The sequence below is a fragment of the Erythrolamprus reginae genome, chromosome 4 (assembly GCF_031021105.1).
Source record: "Erythrolamprus reginae isolate rEryReg1 chromosome 4, rEryReg1.hap1, whole genome shotgun sequence".
Classification (NCBI taxonomy): Eukaryota; Metazoa; Chordata; class Lepidosauria; order Squamata; family Dipsadidae; genus Erythrolamprus; species Erythrolamprus reginae.
This window is the reverse complement of record NC_091953.1, coordinates 87649141-87674745: the sequence shown is the minus strand read 5'-3', so window position 1 is coordinate 87674745 and position 25605 is coordinate 87649141. Positions and strand designations below refer to the sequence as shown.

The 25605-nt window shown below is 41.3% G+C and overlaps 1 protein-coding gene across 9 annotated transcripts in view; it reads right to left on the bottom strand.

Moving 5' to 3' along the window:
* Positions 1-249: 249 nt before the first annotated feature.
* PNPLA4 (patatin like phospholipase domain containing 4) overlaps positions 250-25605 on the bottom strand; it is a 39261-nt gene continuing 13905 nt past the window's right edge. For 4 of the 9 annotated variants that reach the window (XM_070750839.1, XM_070750836.1, XM_070750838.1 and 1 more), the window contains exons 4-9: positions 16771-16955; positions 13202-13296; positions 12890-13025; positions 12277-12342; positions 3816-3968; positions 250-1146 (exon numbers count right to left, since the gene is read on the bottom strand). In XM_070750839.1, coding sequence (XP_070606940.1) covers positions 1015-1146; positions 3816-3968; positions 12277-12342; positions 12890-13025; positions 13202-13296; positions 16771-16955 — 767 coding nt within the window. In that variant the 3' untranslated portion in view covers positions 250-1014. Of the gene's footprint in view, positions 1147-3815; positions 3969-12276; positions 12343-12889; positions 13026-13201; positions 13297-16770; positions 16956-22303; positions 22420-25605 lie in introns of all 9 variants that reach the window. The other 5 variants (XM_070750843.1, XM_070750844.1, XM_070750840.1 and 2 more) reach the window with 3 other exon arrangements.

Here is a 25605-nt window from a genome sequence, read left to right as displayed (position 1 = left end):
GTGTGACAAGGAATGGCTGGGAGAGGAGTGGCCAGGCGAGGCACCCCTTGATGTGAGAGACATTGAGTTGGCCTCACCATCCAGTCACATGACCATCAAGCCACTCCCACAAAATTAAGCCACGTTCACAGAGTGGCAGCAAAAAAATTTGGAACCCACCTGATTCAAATGGCATAGAAAACATTTTAGATGAAAAAGCAATTTGGGCAATATTCCTTAAATCAGCAAATTACTTCCTTGGAGACAATGTTTTAAACAGAACTGCATGAATGTAACTTGTTTTATTCATATTTAACAATTGCTCTGATACATTTTCTAGGTGACTGGCATAAACAAAAATGCAATATGTTTGACATTTTTCTTTTCTTTCTACAATGAATTTTATATGACAGAAAGGATAAACAAACCCACTAAAAGTCAACATTTCAAAAATATACATGGCCTATCTGAAAAACTAAGCCCACTAATGGTAAAATACATCTGTAGATAAATGAGTTGTTAAGTTGTTTTGTTTCCCATGGTATCAATGTAATTACAGTTCATGCTTGAGAATGCACTGGATTAAAAAAACAAAATGAGTAAACTAATTAATGAACACATTAATAGTATTTTTATGAAATAACACAAGTATTCAATTTTCTGCAAACTGCACATATTTATGACTTTATAGGAACAAATTTAATGAGCCCAAAATTCATATTTCACATCTGCATGAAAAATGAAAAAAGAAAGAAAATAAAAGCCGTGGAAGTTTTGATTTCTCTTAATATTTTCTAAGAAGCAGCTTATCTTCTATACCAAATACAATTCCAGTGCATTTGAAATCCTCTACAAATTCAGGCCAGCACAATATCATATAAAACACTTGTCTGGCATCAACAGATGAAATCCCAGTGACACTTTTTTTTGAGATAAACATAAATGGTGATATCAGCCCTTTAGGCTCTGTAGGGCATGCTTGAAGATTTGGGTTGACAAGCCATCAATTTTTTATTTATTTTCATCATACACAATCTACTCAAACCAATTTTCCTTCAATAAAAATTGTATGGTATCATCATATCCATCTTGATATAGCGATTCCATTTTTTCCTGGCTTGGTGGAAATAGAGCTTGATGAAGTCTAATAAAGTTGCCAATGGATAACTGCATCCAAGAAGGAAAAAGAAGTAGGATATTTACTGCTTAATTAATTACATTTTGATATAATGTATTATTTCATACAGATTGTATTCTTGCATTTGCTAACTCATAAAGTGCTTTATTTTGTTAATGGTCTCTATGGTATATAAATCATGGCTTATGACTTGCAATATTTGAGGCCAATCAAATGAAGTGTATTTAATAAACCATGGGGAAGCAATCATGGTTTAGTTTATTGTAAGAACCTAGGGACTGCAAGTTTTCACAAAATTTATCCAACATACAGCACTTAAATATAATTACATTAATTAGAACATTAATTAAATTAAAATTTGAAGCAAACTGGTTTTCCTAATTTAATTATTTTCACAATCCTAGAAAACTGAAACAGAAAAGAAACAGTTCTAAAATATTTTTAAAAGCTAATCAAATCATTTGCCCCTTTTGTAATATTTGAAACATGTTTTAAAATATTCATTTGTATGTTAAGTATATAGTTTTAGTAACTATTTTTACTTGATGTACTGCCATCTACCTGATATACTGTAGGGAAATTTGCACTACAGTATCCAGTTGTTTACTAATAAATTTTAATTTTGAAGCATCAAGATCAAATTCATGAACCTGGCCCTGATGTCCCCCACCACAAAGATGTCCAATAATAGTTTGTCTAATGAAGGGGTGTCAAACTGGTGGCACGCAAGCTGGATGCGACATACGCAGGACATACCCATCCCAGCTCCATGAAGGGGGAAAATATTGTGAAATGTCATGTGATGGCAATGCGACACCATGAGTTTGAACTTACACACTTAATCAATGCTATTTTTAATTAGGTAAAACCAAATCACTAACATTTAATCACTAAGTTTGATAAAAACATTTATCTGCTTAAAACAGTTGATCCTTACAGGGATACTGCAAGATAATGGAGTCTAGCATAGAACAGTGGGAGACAAATAAATTAGAATCATGGTAGGAAACTTTATAAAGTTTGCGTACTTGCTTTTTAAAATCACTTTTTGAATTTGCTGGTTATGTACTTTTCAGCTATTAGAAATCTTTGGATAATAACTTTCAAAGCACCTAGTTAGTTTGACATTAGTCTTTCAGAAAATAATGTTATAAAGTTTTAAATTTATTGATTTATTTATTTATTGATTGGATTTGTATGCCGCCCCTCTCCGTGAACTAACAACAGTGGTAAAAACAGCATGTGACAATCCAATACTAAAAACAGCTAAAAACCCTTGTTATAATACCAATCATACATACAAACATACCATGCATAAATTGTAGAAGCCTAGGAGGAAAGAATATCTCAGTTGACCTTTAGTCAACCTTGACTAAAATTAGGGACTAAGGGTCCAGACATATTTGAAATATGAGAAAATTTGAGAAAAGGCCTTTTTTCAATTTAAAAATACAATAAAATTGTAAATACTGAATACTAGAGGAAACTAAAATTTTCAATTAAAGGGGAAAAACCACAAAACTTCAATGGCAACTATTCTAACACTAGAAATAATGAATGGAAATTTTCAAAAATGGAACTCAACACTTAGTATTAATAATTTCAACAGCAATATTTGCTTTTATGGATAGATTATGTCTAAAACATGTTATAGGGTTAGAGTTAGGGTGAGCCGCCCCGAGTCTGCGGAGAGGGGCGGCATACAAATCTAACAAATAAATAAATATGTATGGCAAAGGTGATGACATAGAAAAAGATGTTATGTAAAAAGATGTAAAAATTAAAAGGGCTATACGAACAATAAACCAAGAGAGTGACTTGGACTTTTTTTTTCTATATTGGACTTATAAAAGAAACAAAGCTTTGAAGAATCTCACAAGAGACAAAGAAGAAATGAAATCCAGTTCTATGACATTATTTAAATGTATTAATGCTTAAGATTATTAGAAATAAAAGGAAGGAATATAAGGTTGCTTTATTTAATGAAAGTTAAAATAGATACATTGTTATTTCTGGTAACTCTTAATAGACTTTGGCTGAAAACAGCATTGAAATGGCATGCTTTGGTTTTTTTTTAAAATAGATAAGATATGAGATGAAAAATCATTTGTTTTAATGATTTAAGAAGCGATAGCGTTACTAAAGTTGTCTATACTTGTGATTAAAGTTTGGAAATCACTTCTTTGTATATTTATTTTTATTTTCTTTACTACATTCTTACTTTCATTTCCTCCCTCCCTCTTTTCTTTCTATTCTTTATATATTTTCTTTGGAAAAAAAGAGAAATATAATGAGACAGTATTATCTTGGCATTAACTTCCAGAAATTCTCAAACTTTTAAATCCTTTAAAATATTTCCTGTTAATTATCTAAGTATACCTTTCCCAATACTGAAACTGATGGCAATAAAAAAAGCATCAAGCTTTCTGAACACTTTCTAAAATAAAGATTTTGTTTCCTTAATAAATTAACTTTTCCTGGTATACCCTTCATACCTTTAACAAAGTGACCAGATTGGATTTTCCTAGCTTCACATTATAATAATAGGAAGTTGGATATAATGTACTGTATAATAATTCTACAGTGTATGCCAAAAAATAAAGACACAACAAGGTTACTTTTTTTTAGCACATCTTCCTAAATATCAAAGAGTAATTCTAAAAATTGTAAAATAAATAATTTTCCTTGCATAACTCACCATGATGTCTTGCTTTGCAAGTTTAGCATAAATATCCACCCGTCCTTTGTTTTCTGGGCAAATGTCTAGCCGGCCACAAAAAGGAGAAACAGTCACAGTTCGGCCTTTTGGCAAGATAGGGAGGCCATTGGTTAAGCCACCATCAATCCATTTCTAGTGGAAATAGTTATGCTCTGTCAGTAATTAACTGCTTTGCATATCTGGACACCATTTCCTGTGTTAAAACCTTGATTCTCTAAGGGAAACAACTATAAACCTGTATTATGCATTTTTTATTTTCTAACTTATATCATCTGTACTTAATCTAGAAAGCCTTATGACTTCAACATCTATTCTAATTTCTAGTTTTCCTAGTTTTTTCTCTCTATCCTACTACTTTTACTCCTTTCTTGATGAAAACTTCTAAACCTGAACACTTTGTTGAAATATTTTTAGCTTATACTTTCAATGATTTCGTTCAGATAATCGTTTCGGATATTTGCGTCCATAGGCAAGATGGTTGCAATTGTTCTTTCAAAAAGACAAAAAGATGCAGTACAGTGGTACCTCATGATACGAACCCCCCGTGATACGAACTTTTCGAGATACGAACCTGGGGTTCAGAAATTTTTTGCCTCTTCTTACGAACTTTTTTCACCTTACGAACCCGCTGCCGCCGATCGCAAAAATCCGCCCGGCTGTCACCTTCTGAAACAGCCGGGCGCTTCTCAGCCTTCTACCGAACCTGAATGCCGGCAGAGGAAGAAAAAAAAGCAGGCGACCCCTCAGTAAGGCTGCTTCCCGTGGCTGCAATGAGGAAGGGCACCCCTCGGCTTCTTTCTGCAGCAGCAGCAGGAGGCGGAGGCAGGCACGGAGGACTCCAGCTTCACAAAGCTAGAGTTGGTCCTGAATCCTTGTGTGCGCCAGCCGGGCTACTGTTCCTCCCCCACAGAGCTTCCAATGCCTGGCCGGAGAAGGCTCGTTTCTCTTGCTCACTCACTCGCTCTCCAGCCCGCTACAAGGACGCCATGGGAGAAAGTACTGACATTGGGCTTTTTTCTCTGGGGGATAGAAGAGACATATCCCTTCCCCCAGTGTCCAGAGAATGGAAAACGCTCCCTTGGATTCAGATGCCAGAGAAAAGACGCTGGGGAAAGTGAACAATCTCTCTAAGCCCCAAGAGAAAAGAATCCTTCCCTTTGATCCGGGCAGCTTCAATCCAAGAGATCGTTTTACATTTTCTCTGAGGGATTAGAGAGTTCCTTCTCTTTCTCCAGCGTCCAGAGAATGAAAAAACGCTCTCTTGCATTGAGGATTCTCAGATCAAAAGGAAGGATTCTTTTCTCTGAGGGCTTAGACAGTTCTTTCACTTCCTCCAGCGTGCAGAGAATGGAAAATGCTCCCTTGGATTCAGGCTGTCTGGATCGAAGGGAAGGCTTCTTTTCTCTGGGGGCTGGGAGAGACCTCGATTCATTCTTTCCCTCGGGAGAGAGCCCTGCAGACAGGAGGCAGCGAGGAAAGAAGACAGTGGGCCACCCTCAGAAGAAATGGCTGAGGTAAAGTCCGGAGGTGGGGTTTCGAGGACTTCAATGTTTTTGCGATGCTGCAATTTTGCTGAGGCTCTCCTCGCTGGGAAACCCCACCTCCGGATTTCTGTTGCCAGCAAAGCGTCCGTTTTTGCAATGCTGGGAATTCCCGTGCTGGGATTTCCCTGCAGCATCGCAAAAACGCAGAGGTGGGGTTTCCCATGGAGGGGAGTCTCAGGGAAATTCCACCAGTGTGAAAACGGGAACTTCAGCTGGCAAAAGGGGTGAATTTTGGGCTTCCACGCATTAATCGCTTTTCCATTGATTCCTATGGGAAACAATGTTTCGTCTTACGAACTTTTTACCTTACGAACCTCCTCCAGGCACCAATTAAGTTCGTAAGATGAGGTATTACTGTATATATATATATATGTATCTTTTCAGGTACATAATGCTCTAAATCATAGGTGTCTCTGCATAATGTCTGCATAACACAGTTTAATAGTTGAGGACTTCAACTTCCAGAATTAAGAGGCCAGCAGCTTGAGGCGGGCCAACATTTGTGGCAGGGCCGGAAGCACTCGGCCACCGCCGCTGAAAGCAGGGATGGAGGTGGTCACGTGAGAATGCGTGCAACAACTCAGCATGCCCAGCACGCTGCGTGGGGCACGATGGCCAGAGGGCAGGGTAGTAAGCCCTGGTATAAAAGGGACCGACTAGCTGCCTCCCTCCCGCTTTGGCATGGTCGGAGACTTTAATTAAAAGCAGGAGAAACACAGGGAACCGTGGTTCGGTGCTAACTCACACAAAGCGACAGCACCAGTCAGGGATATGTTAACCATAGATGAGTCCCGCCAGTGCAGGCATGCTAAGATGAAGACAGGAGTGAAAGCAGCGAGAGAACCACACAGGGGCAGGCTCGCAGGGGTTAACAGCCCGGCTCTAACACAGACCAACTGTGTGCCGAGGGTAGGTTCACAGGAATACGCCATACTACCCTGAAAGTGTCCTAGCCGGCCTCAGGCCGAAGGTAGGTTCAGAGGTCTATGCCGTACTACCTTGGAATTGCCCAAGCCTGCCACAGGTTGCGCTAACTCGTACAGGACAGCAGGCATAGTGGTCGGGTACTAACGTGGACAGGACAGCAAACAAGCCCGAGGCAGGCTGACAGGAAAAATCTGGTTGGCAAAGTTACATTGGCAGATAGTGGGTCATTGACTCTGGGGACCAGCAGAGGTGCCTGCATGAGCTGGTGCAGGATTGGGGGGGGGGGGCAGTGAGCCTAAAATAGAGATTTGACCTACTGCCAGTATGGGGCAGAAAAAGGAGCTAACAGCAACTGTGTGGTCTCCTTTTGGGCACCTTGTGAAAGGTGATGGGTTGCCCCTCTTCAGAAGCCCAGGGCCTACCTGGCTTGGGTGCTGGGGAGAGGGTGGCCTTGGGGCTCACCTACTGCAGGCCTACAGGCGACAAGTTGGGCGTCAGCCTTCCCACATGCCTTGGGCATGGCAGAGAGCAAGAGAAGGTCAAGGTCAAGGTCAACCTTCCCTTGCTCAGCAAGGAGTTTCGCCCATAGTTGTGCAATAATGTTTGGAACGGAAGTTTGGTTTAACTCTGCAGGTCCAAGTTGAATTAATAAAGTGATCCATAAATCCCAGCTCTGTGGTCCGTGTTCTTATTTCTGCATCCGACCCAATGTCAATGCTGATGGTATTCTAGTGGTACTGTGGCATCCAAGGCCCTTGTTATTATTGGTACTATCTTTGCTATCTTTTGCCACAGTTGTTATACTTCTATATTAAGATCTTTACATTATGTGATTTTTCTCTTGTTCTTTCTCTTTTATTCTGTTGTCACTAGGTAAAGGTAGTCCTCAACCTACAATAGTTCATTTGGTGACCATTCAAAGTTACAATAGCTCTGAAAAAAGTGATGTATAAACATTTTGCACAATTACAATCACTGTAGCATCCCCATGGTGACATTATTAAAATTCAGACTCTTGACACATATGGTTGGAGTGTCCCAGGGAGTGTCTCATTTTGTGACCTTCTGATAAGCAAAGTCATTGGAGAATGTGGTTTAACTTAACAACATTGTTACTAATTCAACAGTGCAGTGATTCGCTTCACTTAAGAGAGGTCATCGGGCAAAGTTAACTTTACAGTTGTATCACTTAGCAACACAAATTTTGGGCTCAATTGTGGTCATAAGTCGAGGACTATGTGTATGTCAATGTTCGTGTTATTATTGAAACAGTAATAAAACCCTCCCAACAAAACATTAGAGGGACATATTTTCACAGTAAACTCTCACTCTTTTTCTTCTCCTATACCATTAAAAAAATTCAGATGCTATTTCATCCTCAGGTCTTTTCTCTAGCAATTCACATATATACTATTACAAAGAAGATGTACAGTTAAAATCTACTTTAAAAGAAATCATGGAACATGACAAAAATGTTTAGGATATATGCTAAGTATTTAAACTTGTGTAACAATGGAAATATTTGTTTTAGAGTGCTATACATTGCTTCATGGATCACTGAATTTATAATCAGGATAAATGAATAAGTCCATCTTCCTTATCCCTTATATGTCAGTATAAACTCCCACAACATAAAGCTCATTAAAAAAGCCCTTTAACATTTCCACTACTATATGGAGACCAGTAATATTTATTTATTTATTATTTATTACTTAGATTTGTATGCCGCCCCTCTCCGAAGACTCGGGGCGGCTCACAACATGTAAAAAACAAATCATAAGCAATCAGACAAATTTAAAATATTTAAATATTTAAAAAACCCCATATGCTAACAGTCACACACACAGACATACCATGCATAAATTAAACGTGCCCAGGGGGAGATGTTTCAGTTCCCCCATGCCTGACGGCAAAGGTGGGTTTTAAGGAGTTTACGGAAGGCAGGAAGAGTAGGGGCAGTTCTAATCTCCGGGGGGAGTTGGTTCCAGAGAGTCGGTGCCGCCACAGAGAAGGCTCTTCCCCTGGGGCCCGCCAACCGACATTGTTTAGTTGACGGGACCCGGAGAAGGCCCACTCTGTGGGACCTAATCGGTCGCTGGGATTCGTGCGGCAGGAGGCGGTCTCGGAGATATTCTGGTCCGATGCCATGAAGGGCTTTAAAGGTCATAACCAACACTTTGAATTGTGACCGGAAATTGATCGGCAACCAATGCAGACTGCGGAGTGATGGTGAAACATGGGCATACCTAGGTAGGCCCATGACTGCTCTCGCAGCTGCATTTTGCACGATCTGAAGTTTCCGAACACTCTTCAAAGGTAGCCCCATGTAGAGAGCATTACAGTAGTCGAACCTCGAGGTGATGAGGGCATGAGTGACTGTGAGCAATGAGTCCCGGTCCAGATAGGGCCGCAACTGGTGCACCAGGCGAACCTGGGCAAACGCCCCCCTCGCCACAGCTGAAAGATGTTGTTCTAATGTGAGCTGTGGATCGAGGAGGACGCCCAAGTTGCGGACCCTCTCTGAGGGGGTCAATAATTCCCCCCCCAGGGTGATGGACGGACAGATGGGATTTTCCTTGGGAGGCAGAACCCACAGCCACTCCGTCTTATCTGGGTTGAGCTTGAGTCTGTTGACACCCATCCAGACCCCAACAGCCTCCAGGCACCGGCACATCACTTCCACCGCTTCGTTGACTGGGCATGGGGTGGAGATGTAAAGCTGGGTATCATCCGCATATTGATGATACCTCACCCCATGTCCTTGGATGATCTCGCCCAGCGGTTTCATGTAGATGTTGAATAGCAGGGGGGAGAGGACCGACCCCTGAGGCACCCCACAAGGGAGAAACCTAGGAGTCGACCTCTGGCCCCCCACTAACACCGACTGCGACCGGCCAGAGAGGTAGGAGGAGAACCACTGAAGGACAGTGCCTCCCACTCCCAACCCATCCAGCCGGTGCAGAAGGATACCATGGTCGATGGTATCGAAAGCCGCTGAGAGGTCAAGGAGCACCAGGACAGAGGATAAACCCCTGTCCCGGGCCCGCCAGAGATCATCCATCAACGCGACCAAAGCGGTTTCCGTGCTGTAACCGGCCCTGAAACCCGACTGCCGGGGACCTAGATAATCGGCTTCTTCCAAGGACCGCTGGAGCTGGAGTGCCACCACCTTCTCGACAACCTTCCCCATAAAGGGAAGGTTGGAGACTGGACGATAGTTGTTAAGTACGGCTGGGTCCAGGGAGGGCTTCTTGAGGAGGGGGCGCACAAGCGCTTCTTTATAGAGTGATGGAAAAACTCCCCTCCCCAAGGAAGCGTTGGTAATCTCCTGGGCCCAGCTCCGTGTCACCTCCCTGCTGGCCGAAACCAACCAGGAGGGACACGGATCCAGTAAACAGGTGGCGGAACTCACAGCTCCGATGGCCTTGTCCACTTCATCAGGTGTCACCAGATCAAACTCTTCCCAGACAGGTGGACAAGTACGTGCCCCAGTCACCTCGACTGACTCATTGTCAGTCGACTCTGTTATACAATTGGAGTCGAGATCGGCCCGGATCCGAGCGACTTTATCAGCGAAAAACGTGTTAAAATCCTCGGCACTACTCTGTAAGGGCTCCCCAACTCCCCCCTGGTTGAGAAGGGAGCGGGTCACCCTAAACAGAGCGGCCGGGCGGGATTCCGCTGATGCAATCAAGGCGGCATGGTACGCGCATCTTGCCGCCTTGAGCGCCACTTTGTAAGTCTTAATAAAAGCTCTTACAAGTGTTCGATCGGATTCAGACCTACTCTTCCTCCATCGCTTCTCTAGACGTCTCTTTTGGCGTTTCAACTCCCGGAGCTCCTCGTTGAACCATGGGGCTCTACGGGGTCTAACGCCTCGGAGAGGTCGCAAAGGCGCAATCCGGTCAAGAGCCCCCGCTGCAGCCGTGTTCCAGGCCTCCGCGAGAGACTCCGCCGAACTGTGGACGAGTGCCTCTGGAATAACCCCAAGCGCCGTCTGAAAGCCCTCTGGGTCCATCAGGCGCCTGGGGCGGAACATCTTCATTGGTTCCGCCTCCCTGCGGGGGAGGATTGGAGCCAGGAAGTCAAGCCGTAGTAGAAAATGGTCTGACCATGACAAAGGCAACACTTCTAAGCCCCTTAGTCTCAGACCATTACTCAATTGCTCGGAAAGGAATACCATGTCAGGTGCGTGCCCTCCCTCGTGAGTCGGACCCTGAACTACTTGAGTCAGGTCCACGGCTGTCATGGTGGCCATGAACTCCTGTGCCAACCCAGAGGTTTCGCCGAGTGACGGCAGATTGAAGTCCCCCAAGACAATAAGTCTGGGGAGCTCTACCGCCAACCCGGCTACCTCCTCGAGTAGCACAGGCAGGGCTTTTGACACGCAGCTGGGAGGCAGGTACGTGAGAAATAAGCCCACCTGAACTCCTAAGTCCAACTTCATCAAGAGAGACTCGCAACCCGCTATTTCCGGAGCAATGAGTCTACGCAGGCAAAGGCTCTTCCTGGCTACAATAGCCACTCCTCCCCCCCTCCCCTGGGGTCGCGGTTGATGCCATATCTGAAACCCGGCTGGGCAAATTTCAGAGAGAGGAATACCTCCCTCCGGGCCCAGCCAGGTTTCAGTAATACATGCCAGGTCGGCCTCCTCATCCAGGATCAGATCCCGGATGAGGAGAGCTTTATTAACCACCGACCTGGCATTCAACAGCAGCAACCTGAGCCCAGGGCCAGAGTTACACTCATCACCAGTACCCAAGATTGGGCTCACAGAGCCAGAACAGGGGACCGTTATTAAGCAACGGTCCCTCGTTCCCCTGGAACGGCTAACTCTGTGGCCCCCGCCATATCTGCCTCTCCCCAGCAACACAGGGATATTCCGACCCCCTGCCACCCCAGAGATCGGTGCCCCTCCCTCTCCTGTCTCCCGGGCGTCAGGTGGGCCAGACATATCATTCACACTACTATCGATACACTCATCCATACCATATCCCCCCCCGCCCCCCGCCCATCCAATCGTACCAGTCATTCCATTCGTAACCACAAGTATGTTTATCCCAGTCATCCATTACTTAAAGCCCCAATTTCGTTAAAAATCAATTAAATTAATAATAGTATAAAAAGACAGTTAACAGCATTAAACAATTCTATTCTCAGCTATTTTCAGTATGAGAGAGAAGGCACAAGAAAAAACACTGATGACATACAACTGTTGAAATATTTGTAATCCAACACAGCAAACAATATCATTACTAGACTTTTTATACCTGCACAACAAAAGCTTAAAATATAGCAAGTTGTGCTTATGGCAGCATTCTCTGATGCAAACATTTATCTAGTTCTCTTAGCCTTGTGAGATACTTCAGACAAGAAGCATACCCAGAAGTACTAGCTGTAACATTATTGTAAAGTTACATTAACATATTGTTGCAAGTCTGAAAGTACATCTGTTCCTCCCTTGCCAAGAAGATATAGAGGGTCCCTTCTGAGATGTTTGTCATGCCTCCATTTCTTCTTTGGGCTAAGCTGCCTCTTATCTAACTGTTATCTAACCTGCAGATCTTCCTCTTGTCTCCCAAGGTCATTCTCACATACCCATTGCAAGTACAGAAATTACTTCCTAGATTGTTACTAATGAAGAAAACCAGCTATAGTTATTTTATTTTTTTTGCTGCTTTAATAATAACCTTAAGTGTCAATCACATGAGACATCTACAGTATTTCATTAATTTTAACATCAGAAACATTTTATGCCATTTCAGAAGCCCGTGTGAGTGATATTTTTGCCAGAGCAAGTCTTGATGCATGACACTACATAATTGGTTTTCAAGGCCATAATGCTTCAAAGGTGACATGTTAATACAAGTTCTTTAAAAATCAGATAGTAATGATCAGCCTAATATGAGGATTTTTTGCAGCACGCATAAAAACACAGTATCCAGAATAAGAACTCTAATTATACAGACCTGTCCTTTATAATCCACTGCATTTATTCCTGCATAAAGAGGAATAAAACTGCTGGCTAACAAAGCCTAGAAAATATAAGAAAAAATGTGAATAATTCTTATCTTACTTTCTTAACTGAGGAAAAATACTGAACAACAATTCTATTTTAACTCCTCTTTCAGACAATACGGTTTATAATGTTAATTATCAAATAATGTATGGGAGTGAATAGTAGATCCATTTAGAGTTAAAGTTCAGGTATTCCTACTTGTCTGCAATGCAAGATCTTTTTAAAATCCTTTCTGTCAGTCCTAGGCCAAGCCACCTATATTACCTTAATATAAAGAGAAACATATATGGGTGTGACTCCTTGCTTAGCAATATAAACTCTGGTCCGAATTGTGATTGTAAGTTGAAGATTAACTATAAAGACCAGTTGAAAGATTTTCATGACAATTAGGTCATAAATTCCTGGCTGTAAATATGTCAACAGTCTTCATTTTTAAAGCAAGGAAGCTGTTCAAATGAGGAACATGAAGAGTTTGCAGGCCAAAACTAATAAAACCTAAACTCTTAAGAAAGTGGGGACAACTGGGTGATTTCACTTATAGGAGTAATATACAACTTTCCTACCTTAACAAGATCTTCCCTGGAGGCAAAATGTGACAGCAAATAATTTTTTCCATTCTTAGTATTAGTGACTGATATAAAGAGGCGATTTTCTGCTATCTCGTGGGCATTAGAGGGGAGGATTGAATCAATGTAGCCCCTATGGAAAAACAGAATAAATATTAGTCCACTTAAATAATTAAACAACTTCTAAATAATTTAGAAAAACATGAATGCTGCATTTCTCCATAGTAACTAACACAAATGCAGTATCTCTGATGTAACCATTTATTGGAGAATTCACAGAAAACCAAATTTGGCTGTATAAATACTTACCTAAGTTTTGTCATGAGATCATAACCAGGTGTTAGTGCTCCAAAATAAAGTTTTCTAGTATCTTCAGCAAGTTGGTAGGTAATATTTGTACATTTCTGAAAAAAGATTCATATACCAAATGTAAACACAGCTCCTCTCAACACACTAATCTAATTATGTGAAACATTTAACTGACTTTTTAACATATGTATACACATGGATGGATAGATGGACAGATAATAGGAATGTTATTTGGGGAAGGTTTCTTTTTCATACACTCCAAATCTTTAAAACTATATATATTAGTAGGCAGGCTTCCTAATTAGTATACATTTAAGAAAACTTAACTGTAAGCTCACATGATTGGACCTTTAATAAAAGAAAAATCATACAAGAAAGGATGTAGCATCAAACAGAGAAGGGTCCAAAATCATGTTACTGCAGTACTCTACTCCTTCACCGGTTACTCTACTCTTTTACTTTAAAAAAAAAACTATTTTTAATGAAGGTCCTATGATTAAGAAAAGATGTCTATCCTAAATATACCTTATATGCTTTTGTCTCTTAGAAAACCCATATATCAAAGTATCAGAACATAAGTAGGAATAGTGCTTTGTTACCAATATCGAAAAATGAAATAAAATTCATTATGTTTCTACCCTCAGGAAGCATTATAATTTTAATGAAAGTTATCAAATTACTGAAGCTAAAAGTAAATGAAAATCAATATGAAAGCAAATAAAGACTTCTGAAATCATACTAAGAATTGTGGTAAAGAAAAGGAAAAGCTACAGCGACTTGGGGGTGGGGGGACAGGGTTTTATTACTTTTATAATGTAGAGTTTATATTGCCAGTAAATTATTCATTTATAGAATTATAAATTTACGTATTTTGATGCCTACTTAACCATTTCATAGACTGATTGTAAATACAGTCAGAAATATTCCTATTTTTGGGGTAATTAGTATTTTTCTCATAATATTCAAATGATGATAAGGATGCAACAAAAGCTATTAATTTATTTCCATTTAACTAAGATTTACTACTATTTTACTGAAATATTTAATGATGCCGAAATTTCTGTCCAGCTAGAGTACAGTTTCTAAATTATAAAGGATTAGGATGAGCAAAAGAGATCCTGGGAAATTATGGAAAGAATCATAGAGTTTTAAATCAAAGAAAACTGCAGGTGACAATGTTTAGTTATTTTAATACCACAGACTTTCAATATATAATTTATTAAGATAAATCCTCATTAAAATACAGAACTATCTTTAACAGCTGTAGGTAGCATTTGGGCAATTCCAATGCTTCTGGAATTGAAGTTGGTTAAACAACAGTGATTTCCATCACTGACTTCCCAAACCCTTAAAAGGATGTGACCAATTGGGATACACAAACAGTTCTTAAAATTTAGGATTTGCAATAGTAATTGCAAGTGTCACATAGGTTGGAAATTGTCGAACAGTATAGAATTGTTCTCAACTGCACAGACTCACTTTCCGTGACTGTGGCTGGTGTTATAAATGTAATATTTAGTTAATAAATAAATAGCACATTATAGCACATATACAAAGGCTTTTCATCCACATTTTATAGGTGGTGAAGGAAGAGCATGCTGTTGTCACACTTATTTCAATCATATCAGATCTATTAGCAGACAACTCGGAAACTTCAGATCGTTCAAAATGCAGCTGCGAGAGCAATCATGGGCTTCCCTAGGTATGCCCATGTTACACCAACACTCCGCAGTCTGCACTGTTTGCCGATCAGTTTCCGGTCACAATTCAAAGTGTTGGTTATGACCTATAAAGCCCTTCATGGCATCGGACCAGAATATCTCCAAGACCGCCTTCTGCCGCACGAATCCCAGCGACCAGTTAGGTCCCACAGCGTTGGCCTTCTCCAGGTCCCGTCAACTAAACAATGTCGTCTGGCGGGGCCCAGGGGAAGAGCCTTCTCTGTGGTGGCCCCGACCCCCTGGAACCAGCTCCCCCTGGAGATTAGGATTGCCCCCACCCGCCTTGTCTTTCGCAAACTCCTTAAAACCCACCTCTGCTGTCAGGCATGGGGGAATTGAGATATCTCCCCCAGGCCTATATAGTATTATGCATGGTATGCTTGTGTTGTATGTTCTTTTAAATAATGGGTTTTAAATATTTTTAAATATTAGATTTGTTCTCTGTTTATTGTTGTGAGCCGCCCCGAGTCTGCGGAGAGGGGCGACATACAAATCTAATAAATAATAATAATAATAATAATAATAATAATAATAATAATAATTCTTACTCAGAAATATCTGTGACCATTAACATTTCTGTAAATATAATTGCATAAGACAATTACCTAATTTACTCCACAGGTAAACTTGGAACTTACCAGGACTGTGGTAAACCCATTGGGTTAACAATTGTCAGTTGTGACATGTAAAACTGGTCAGTTATGATTGATACAAATTTACACTTCTGCGGCACTTGTTCAGCTAATCACCATGGTTATTAAACAAATCCGCAGTTATTAAACAAACACTGCAGTCATTAAGCAAAGTAATGCTTCCCTGCAGGCCTGATTTTGCTAAAAACTGGAAGTGCCAAGTTTTGGTAAAAGTACTCTAAAACATCATCACATTCAGGAATGCTGCAAACAGCCATAAATGCAGCCCTATTTGCTGAATGTATAAAGTTCAATCACATGATGGCAAGGGGAGTCCATAAACATCACAATTTCAAATCTGGGTCATAAGTGGTGCCTAGTAGGTACATCATAACTTGGAACAGTCACCAAGTGACTGGTTTTAATGAAGAACTACTTGTACCTTATTTTCCCCAAACTAAGACATTCATGATAATAAGCCCAATCAGGCTTTTGAGTGCATGGCAATAAGGCCAAGTGCTTATTTCAGGATTCAAAAAAATATAAGGCAGGATCTTATTTTCAGAGAAACACGGCAGTTTGCTTATTGGTGGTACCTGGAAAAAAATCTATTTTTTGTTTTGGAAAACAAGTTAATACTGCAAATTTACAAGCCACAATAATTGGTTTAGCCAGATGTGCAATGTTAAAATTAGCCAGTTTATATTATAACTTATGGTGTTAACATATTTTAAGGTGTTACCCTGTTTTCCCCAAAATAAGACATCCCCTGATAATAAGCCCAATCAGACTTTCAAGTGCATGGCAATAAGGCTTGATTCAAGTGCTTATTTCTGAGTTCAAAAAAATATAAGACAGGTTCTTATTTTGGGGAAAACACTGTATGTTTTTAAAGATTTTTTTAAATCTGTAGAAATAACATGTTTTTAAAATCTGTAGAAATAAAAAACCCTGTTTGTAATCTTCATCATTGCAATATTCAAATTTGTAGCCAAATATAAAATAAAATACATCTGCAAATGCAAATTAAAATGAGTGAAATCAATTTGTTGTTGCAGTTTTCTCCTCTATACAATGCCTTTGCTAACACAATTAAACACATCCTGTGGCTTTGTAACCAGACATTGGTCTTATCTTCAAAAGCTTAGCTGAGATCATCCAAAGAAGGTAAACTTAAGCTGTGTTTTCAAGATTACAAGTTCTTCTTCACAATTACCTCAATACTTTCTGGCACTGTTAAAAGAACAGTGGCAGTCAAAGCTCCTGAAGATGCTCCTGCAAAGGCCTTCACAACCTTCAATAACTTCTTACCATGTCTGCAAAAAGCAGATGCTGCCCCCAAGTGGTAGATCCCCAAAAAGCCAGAGGCTGCAAAGGATAAGTTGAGATGTTTCATCTTTGCTGTGGATAGGAAATTTTAAAAAGAAATAGTGTTAAGTTTTCCCAAGCATTTTCTCCAAAATATGACATACATTAGACTAAATTAAAACTAAACAGATATAGTACAGTCAGAAAGTATTCAGACGTCCCTTTTGTTACATGCCTGATTCTACAGTTGTTGATATTCATTTTCTCATTAATCGACTCAGTACCCCATAATAACAAAGTGAAAACACAATTTGTAAATTTATTAAAAGGAAAAAACTGAAATATCACATTGGCATAAGTATTCAGACTCTTCAATCAGTACTTTATTGAAGTACCTTTGGGTTCAATTACATCCTTGTGCCTTTTTGTGTATGATGTGATAAACTTTGCATACCTGGATTGGAGGATTTTGTGTCATTCTTCCTTGCAAAATCTGTCAAGCTCAGTCAGGCTGGATGGCAACCATTGAAGGACAGAGATTTTCAGGTCCCTCCAGAGATGTTCAATAGAGTTCTGGTCAGGGCACTAGCTGAGCCACTCTAGGACATTCACAGAGTTGTCCCTAAGCCACTCCTGTGTTGTCCTGGTTGTGTGCTCAGGATAGTTGTTGTCATGTTCCAAACTGAAACTTCAGCCATGTGGAATATGCTATCAACTGTCCAATTCGTGAATTCAGAAAAAGAAACTCTTCTGACATTATTTTACCAAAAGTATAAACTTTACCGAATAAATCCATATTGGCACAGAAGCAAAATCAGCTCTGGGCTTCCTGTGCATAGTTCATTCCCTCTTTCCCCTCGGGCCACCCACAGTACATTACGTCCACCAATCACTTCTGTTAATTTTATTATGACAACCAGCCAGCCACATATGACATCTGCTCTGGGTGTCCTCGAAGGGGGGAGCATGTCTCAAGGGAACTATTAATGCTTGGATGCCATTCCCCATCCTTACATTCCAATTTGCCACCACCCTTTCCTTTGTTCAAGCTGAGAACTAAGCAGAATATAGGTGAAACTTTGAGTCAGTCTGGACATAGATTTTCAATGAGTATATGGCTGTGTTTAGTTCGGCAATTTTCTCTCAGCCATGATCAGTCTCTGCTGCTGCAAAACACCCCCACAGCATGATCCTGCCACCATAATGCTTCACTGTTATGATGTTATTGGGTATGTCAATGATGGCAAAACTTTTCAGTAGAGTGCCAAAAAGGGCTACACTCCAGAAAAGCCAAACGTCCAGGTTATAACACGCATGCACCCCTGGCAATCAGCTGGCCGGTGCGCATGTGTTTTTGGCATTGCTGCTTGGGCGAAGAAATCACACCCCAGAAAAGCTGAACTTCCAGGTTGAAGCGTGCATGCACACCCAACAATCAGCTGGCCAGCACATGTGCACACCAGTTTTCGGCATTACTGCATGTGCAAAGTTCAGCTGATCATCACACATGCATGCATGCCAGAAACCCAGAAGACAAACAGGCAAGGAGCCTGTGCTTGGCAACATGGCTTTACGTGCCACTTTGGACACTCATGCCATAGGTTCGCCATCTGGCTTCCTCCAGACATAATGTTTAGAACTGAGGCCAAACAATTCAATCTTGATTTCATCTGAGCAGAGAATCTTGTTCCTCACAGTTTGAGAGTCTTCAAATGTTGTTTTACAAACTCCAACCAGGCTTTCATGTGTTTTCACTGAAAGACTTCTAACTAGCCCTCTATCATAAAGCCCAGATCAGTGGAGAGCTGCAGTGTTGGCTGTCATTTTGGAACTCTGTCCCATCTCCACCCAGGACCTCTGCAGTTCAATCAGCGTGACCATCAGGTTCCTGGTCACCTCTCTTCTCCCCTGATTGTTCAGTTTGACCAGGCGACCCGTCCTTGGAAGAGTCCTGTTGTGCCAAACTTCTTCCTTTTGAGAATTATGGAAGCCACTGCTCTTAGGAACCTTTACTGCAGCAGAAATGTTTTTGTAGCCTTCCCCAGATCTGTGCCTTGCAATCAGTGTCCCCTCTAATTTTTTTTGGGGGGTGGGCGGAAATGTATAGTGTCTGAGCGGCAGTCCCTTCGGGACTGGGCGGCACAGAAATAATAAATAAATAAATAAATAAACAAACAAACAAAAAACCCACCCTGTTTTGCCTCAGAGAATTTCAAAATAAAATACTGTACTGTGTGTCTAACAGTGAGCTCATAATAGGGCAACTCTATCAATATCAAAATGCCACTTAAATAGTTGAGCTAGTTTCAAACTAGATTTTGATTTTCTTTCTCTCTTCCTTACTCCCATTCTTTTTCTTTCTCTTTTCCTTCCTCTCTTTTTTCTATCTGTTTCTCTCTCTTCCTCTCTCTCTCCTTCCCTCTCACTCTTTCCCTCTCGGCTTCTGGGCACGTTTGGAAAACTCTGAGTTGATGATTTTTAAGTGAGCGATTGCTCACTGCTCAGCTTAGAGGGAACTATGCTTGCAATAATCCTGTCTCTGAGCTCTGCAGGCAATTTCTTTGACCTCGTGGCTTTTGCTCTGCTACAGTATGCATCGTCAGCTGTAAGGCCTTCTATAGATAGGTGTGGACTCCAATCAAGATGTAGAAGTATATCAGCAATAATCAAGAGAAATGGGAAGCACCAGAGCTAAATTTCAAGTAGTGTTGCAATGTGATATTTCAGGGTTTTTTTTCTTTTTAATAAATTTGCACACATTCCTAAAATGTGTTTTTACTTTGTCATTATGGGGTGCTAAGTGTAGATTAATGAGAAAAAATGAATTTCAATAACTGTAAAATCAGGCTGCAGCATAACAAAACTGACAAAAGTGAAGGGGGGCAGAATACTTTCTGAATGCACTGAAGGTTGTGGTGTATCATTAGGGGATAATCTTCTCTATCACAATTAACTTTCTCCAATTAACAGCTGTTACTTAGTAGCAAAAAACAACCTTGTTATTTGCAGGAAATGGAAGAGCGTATTATAGATAACTTTTTAAATAAACCAGTGGTAACTATTTCAGGTCATATAGGTCAAGGGAGAGGAAACAGCTTAATCATACCTTTTGATTAACATAACCTGCTACACTACCTTTTAAAATAAGTAACTCTGGACTTTCCCAATTCCTTGCAATATAATTAGCTAATATAAAATGGTGCATAACAGACATTTATTGTAATGCGTCTTTTTTCCAGGATTCAACTAATTAAGTGGAAAATTTATAGTGTAAGGTATCTCAGCACGCATTTCACAGTAGTAAATATTACCACAGCAAGAAAATGAGATGCCAGGGGATGGATAAAAAAATCCACAAATAAAACATCAGAGAGCTGGTGACAAAAGACTCTAAAGAAAACATTAACATATATTAAATAATCAGCATACAACACAATGAGCACAGCTATAGTTTGTAACAAAAGAAAATGATGCTTCTGGTGCAATGTTTCATATTTCCATTTCAGGATAAATTGGAGATGGTTTGCATAAACTCCATATTAGCATGGATTTACCACTGAGAATTTTATTGATAGTGCCTGATGTATATTTTTTTAATGAAAAGACAAGACTAACTTTTATGCTCTGATTAAAAAGCATTCATATGATCAGCAAAGAAATGGAAACTGAAATGAACAAGGTAAATGAATGCAGGAAGAAACCATGCATTTTGTGCTTAGATTTTTGCTATTATTAGCTTTTTAAAAAGGGGTTTTTCATATAATCTGCTTAATATTTCCAAATTTCTAAAGCTCTTTAGGATTTTCTGATTTTTCCAAATATTTGCATTAAAAGATATCACACTTTCTGTCCAATAGAAAGGGAGCATGAATGAAATAACATCAATGTTTAATGACTGTTTTATTTATTTTATAAACAAAGTCATCAAAAATATAATGTGCCAGGATTAAAAAATAAACTTCGAAGTTCATTCAGTTCAGTTAGGAGGATTTCTAGTGGCAGGAAAAAATACTTCATTAAACCATCAGTTCTGCCATGTTGTATGTTTTAGAAAGACAGTGAGCAAAGAGGGATCAAAATTGACCTTTTAGATGTTTACTTTATTTTGAGGCTATAAGTCCATATGAAGAAAGGGATGGCAATCATATAGTGCAAAAGATTGGGGGATTCATACACAACTGTTCATGGACAACTCACTATATGCAACATCCTATCTACCTGAATTAGTGGACATATAGCAAAATTCAGTACACAAGATCAACTGTTTATTGCAGATGCAATAGTACAAACCATTGTGAAATTCTACAGAAAATAACAAAATGTATAAAATGCATTATCAAGAAATATAGTAGCAATAGGTTAATGACATGTACTGGTAATTCAATATTCAATTGAGTAAGCAGTATAATGTTGGTGAGAGATTGCTGGTAATAGAATTTTTCAAAGATAATTCTTTAGTTCTTCAATACTAGCCTTCAAAGTCCATGGACATCACTGGATACACTACATTGGAAATAAATCAACTACATAAGAGGAAACAGAAGATGAAGAAATACAATTCAGTCAGCCATGCCTATTCCAGTTGTAAGTTATGAAACAATCATGTATGTCAGTGTGAAGTATATCAAACTGTATATCAGTACAGTGTTCCCTTGATTTTCGCGGGTTCAAACTTCGCGGAACGTCTATACCACGGTTTTTCAAAAATATTAATTAAAAAATACTTTGTGGTTTTTTCCCCTATACCACGGTTTTTCCCGCCCGATGACGTCATATGTCATTGTCAAACTTTTGTCTGCCTTTAAAAAACATTTTTAAAAATAAACTTTAATAAATAAACATGGTGAGTAATAATCTAAATGGTTGCTAGGGGAATGGGAAATTGTAATTTAGGGGTTTAAAGTGTTAAGGGAAGGCCTGGGATACTGTTCCTTTACAAATATAGTGTATTTACTTCCGCATCTCTACTTCGCGGAAATTCGACTTTTGCGGGCGGTCTCGGAACGCATCCCCCGCGGAAATCGAGGGAACACTATATATCTGAAGTATATCAAAATATATCAAATAAGTATGATAAATTGGTGAATATGCATTAAAGAGAGTAGATATAGTAGATTTTACTATAGAGGTCTAGTCTAAAGTATAGAACAAATTCAGTATGCTTAGAATAAATGAGTTGAAAGGGATCTTGGAAGTCTTTCAGACCCAACCCCCTGCTTAGACAGAAAACACTGTATCACTTCAGACACATGGTTATCCAATCTCTTCTTTAAAACGTCTAATGTTGGAGCATTTATAACTTCTGGAGGCAAGTTGTTCTACTGATTAATTGTTCTTTCAAAAAATTTCTCCTTAATTCTAAGTTGCTTCTCTCCTTGATTAGTTTCCACCCATTGCTTTTTGTCCTATTCTCAGGTGGTTTGGAGAATAGCTTCACTCACTCTTCTTTGTGGCAGCCCCTGAGATATTGGACCACTGCTATAATGTCATCCCTTGTCCTTCTTTTCATCAGATTAGACATATCCAGTTTCTGAAACCATTCTTAGTTCACATGAATCTGAGAAGTTATGGAAAGAAATAGAAGAAAACAAAAACTGTAGCAGAAAACAAATATTCCCAAATTTCAAAAATGGAAGAGAAAAAAGCAATGAGATGTACATATTCTTTATAGCGAACCAGGTTCTTACTTGGAGGGTTATGATGATAAAAATAGCATTTTTACATTATGCCTTGAATAATAAGTATCAGTAAAATACACAAACGATGGCTAATAAAGACAACAGAAAAAGCTTTATTACTACAGCATGTTTATTTATTTATTTATTTATTTATTTATTATTTGGATTTGTATGCCGCCCCTCTCCGAAGACTGTTTTTATTGTGTAGTCTACACTAGAAAATGGAATATATTATGGCTAGTTTGTGTTCAGAAGAATAAAAACTCATATTATAAGAAATAACATGGAAAAACAAAGCAAATTGCCCCCCCCCCCAAAAAAATGGGCAAAGCTGGCTATTGTTCCTATATCTGCTTATTGTATACAGTGGTACCTCAGTATTCATCATTAATTGGTTCCAGGGGGCCCAACAAGTGCTAAAAATGAGTATCAAATAAACCATGTGACTTACATGATGCTTTGTTTCATCTGGGAAGGACTTCCTGTCTGTACTTTGGTACAAAGTAATATACCAAATGCAAAATGTACCAAATTTGACAAATTTTGAAGCAGTCGAATATGCATCCAAAGTAGTAAGTAAGCATCCAAAGTAAGCATCCGAAGCATAGTGGAATACTGGGGTACCAATGTACATTATACGACTATCAGATTGGAAGAGCTTACAGTGAAATCAAAATAGGAGGCTGAAATACTATTTGAAATATGTGAACATTATTTTGTTAAGGGAAATTGAATGATAGTTCCTTTTAAAAAAAAATTAAAAATCTGTATTTATATCAAGTACAGTAATACCTCATGATACGAACTTAATTGGTGCAAGGAGGAGGTTCGTAAGACGAAAGGTTTGTAAGACGAAACATTGTTTCCCATAGGAAACAATGTAAAGTCAATTAATCCGTGCAACCAAAAAACCCCCCGCAAAAAAACGGCTTTCGGTGACTGCTGGGAAGCCGCGCGGCTGTTTTAAAAGGTGACAGCCGGCCTGGGGGGCTTCCCAGCACCCCCCCGAACCCCGAACCCGGGTTTGGGGGGGTGCTGGGAAGCCCCCCAGGCCGGCTGTCACCTTTTAAAACAGCCGCGCGGCTTCCCAGCTGTCTCCCGAAGCCGAACACGGAAGTTCGGCTTTGGTGTTCGGCGTTCGGAGACAGCTGGGAAGCTGCGCGGCTGTTTTAAAAGGTGACAGCCAGGCGTTGGGGCTTCCCAGCGGCCTCCCGAACGCCGAAACCGGAAGGGGCAAGGTGGGGGGGGGGAGAACGGGAGGCTCAGCATTCTGTCAGTCGCAGCGCTGGCTGTCAACTTTTCTTTTTAGCACTGGGGAGGCAAGTCAGCTCCTGCCCAGTGCTAAAAAAGAAAAGTTGACAGCCAGCGCTGCGGCTGACGGAATGCTGAGCTTCCCGTTCTCTCCGCCCCCTCGCCCCTTCGCCTCCCTGTGTTCCTAGGAGAAGTGCTGGTGAGGAGCAGAACGTCTGTCTTGCCTCAATCCCCAGCACTTCTCCTAGGAACACAGGGAGGCGAAGGGGCGAGAGGGGGGAGAGAGAACGGGAGGCTCAGGAAGGGAGCTCGGGAAGGAGCCCACAGTCAGTCGGCTAGGGCGGGAGGAAGGTGATTGTTGCGCTGCCGCCAGCATGGCCTGGCTGGCAGCGGAAGATGTAACGGAGCCCACGGGGGATTCGCCTTCCTCCCGCCCGCAGCCGACTGACCGTGGGCTCCATCCCGAGCTCGGAGAGCTTCCTGGGCATGAAACTCGCAAATGCAACAAGAACGAAAGCCAGGAAGCTCTCCGAGCTCGGGAAGGAGCCCACGGTGAGTCGGCTGCGGGCGGGAGGAAAGTGAATGCCTCTCTTTGTTGCGCTGCCACCAGCTGGGGGGGGGGAAGTAGGACCTTCCTAACCCCCCCCCAGCCAAAAGGAGCGGCGAAGTGCCGTGCAGGAATGGAAAGCTGAAACCGGGCGGTTTTGACTTCCCATTCCTCCAAGCCACTTCGCCGTTCCTCTCCTGGCTAAACCGTGAGTTTATGGCTGGGGGGGAGTAGGACCTTCCTAACTCCCCCCAACCCAGCCAAAAGGAGCGGCGAAGTGACGTGCAGGAATGGAAAGCTGAAACCGGGCGGTTTGGACTTCCCATTCCTCCAAGTCACTTCGCCGTTCCTCTCCTGGCTAAACCGTGAGTTTATGGTTGGGGGGGGGAAGTAGGGCTTTCCTAACTCCCCCCAACCCAGCCAAAAGGAGCGGCGAAGTGACGTGCAGGAATGGAAAGCTGAAACCGGGCGGCTTGGACTTCCCATTCCTCCAAGTCACTTTGCCGTTCCTCTCCTGGCTAAACCGTGAGTTTATGGCTGGGGGGGGGAAGTAGGACTTTCCTAACTCCCCCCAACCCAGCCAAAAGGAGCGGCGAAGTGACGTGCAGGAATGGAAAGCTGAAACCGGGCGGTTTGGACTTCCCATTCCTCCAAGTCACTTCGCCGTTCCTCTCCTGGCTAAACCATGAGTTTATGGCTAGGGGGGGGAAGTAGGACTTTCCTAACTCCCCCCCCCCAGCCAAAAGGAGCGGCAAAGTGACGTGCAGGAATGGAAAGCTGAAACCGGGCGGTTTGGACTTCCCATTCCTCCAAGTCACTTCGCCGTTCCTCTCCTGGCTAAACCGTGAGTTTATGGCTGGGGGGGGGAAAGTAGGACTTTCCTAACTCCCCCCCCCCAGCCAAAAGGAGCGGCGAAGTGACGTGCAGGAATGGAAAGCTGAAACCGGGCGGTTTGGACTTCCCATTCCTCCAAGTCACTTCGCCGTTCCTCTCCTGGCTAAACCATGAGTTTATGGCTGGGGGGGGGGGAAGTAGGACTTTCCTATCTCCCCCCCCCCAGCCAAAAGGAGCGGCAAAGTGACGTGCAGGAATGGAAAGCTGAAACCGGGCGGTTTGGACTTCCCATTCCTCCAAGTCACTTCGCCGTTCCTCTCCTGGCTAAACCGTGAGTTTATGGCTGGGGGGGGAAGTAGGACCTTCCTAACTCCCCCCCCCAGCCAAAAGGAGCGGCGAAGTGACGTGCAGGAATGGAAAGCTGAAACCGGGC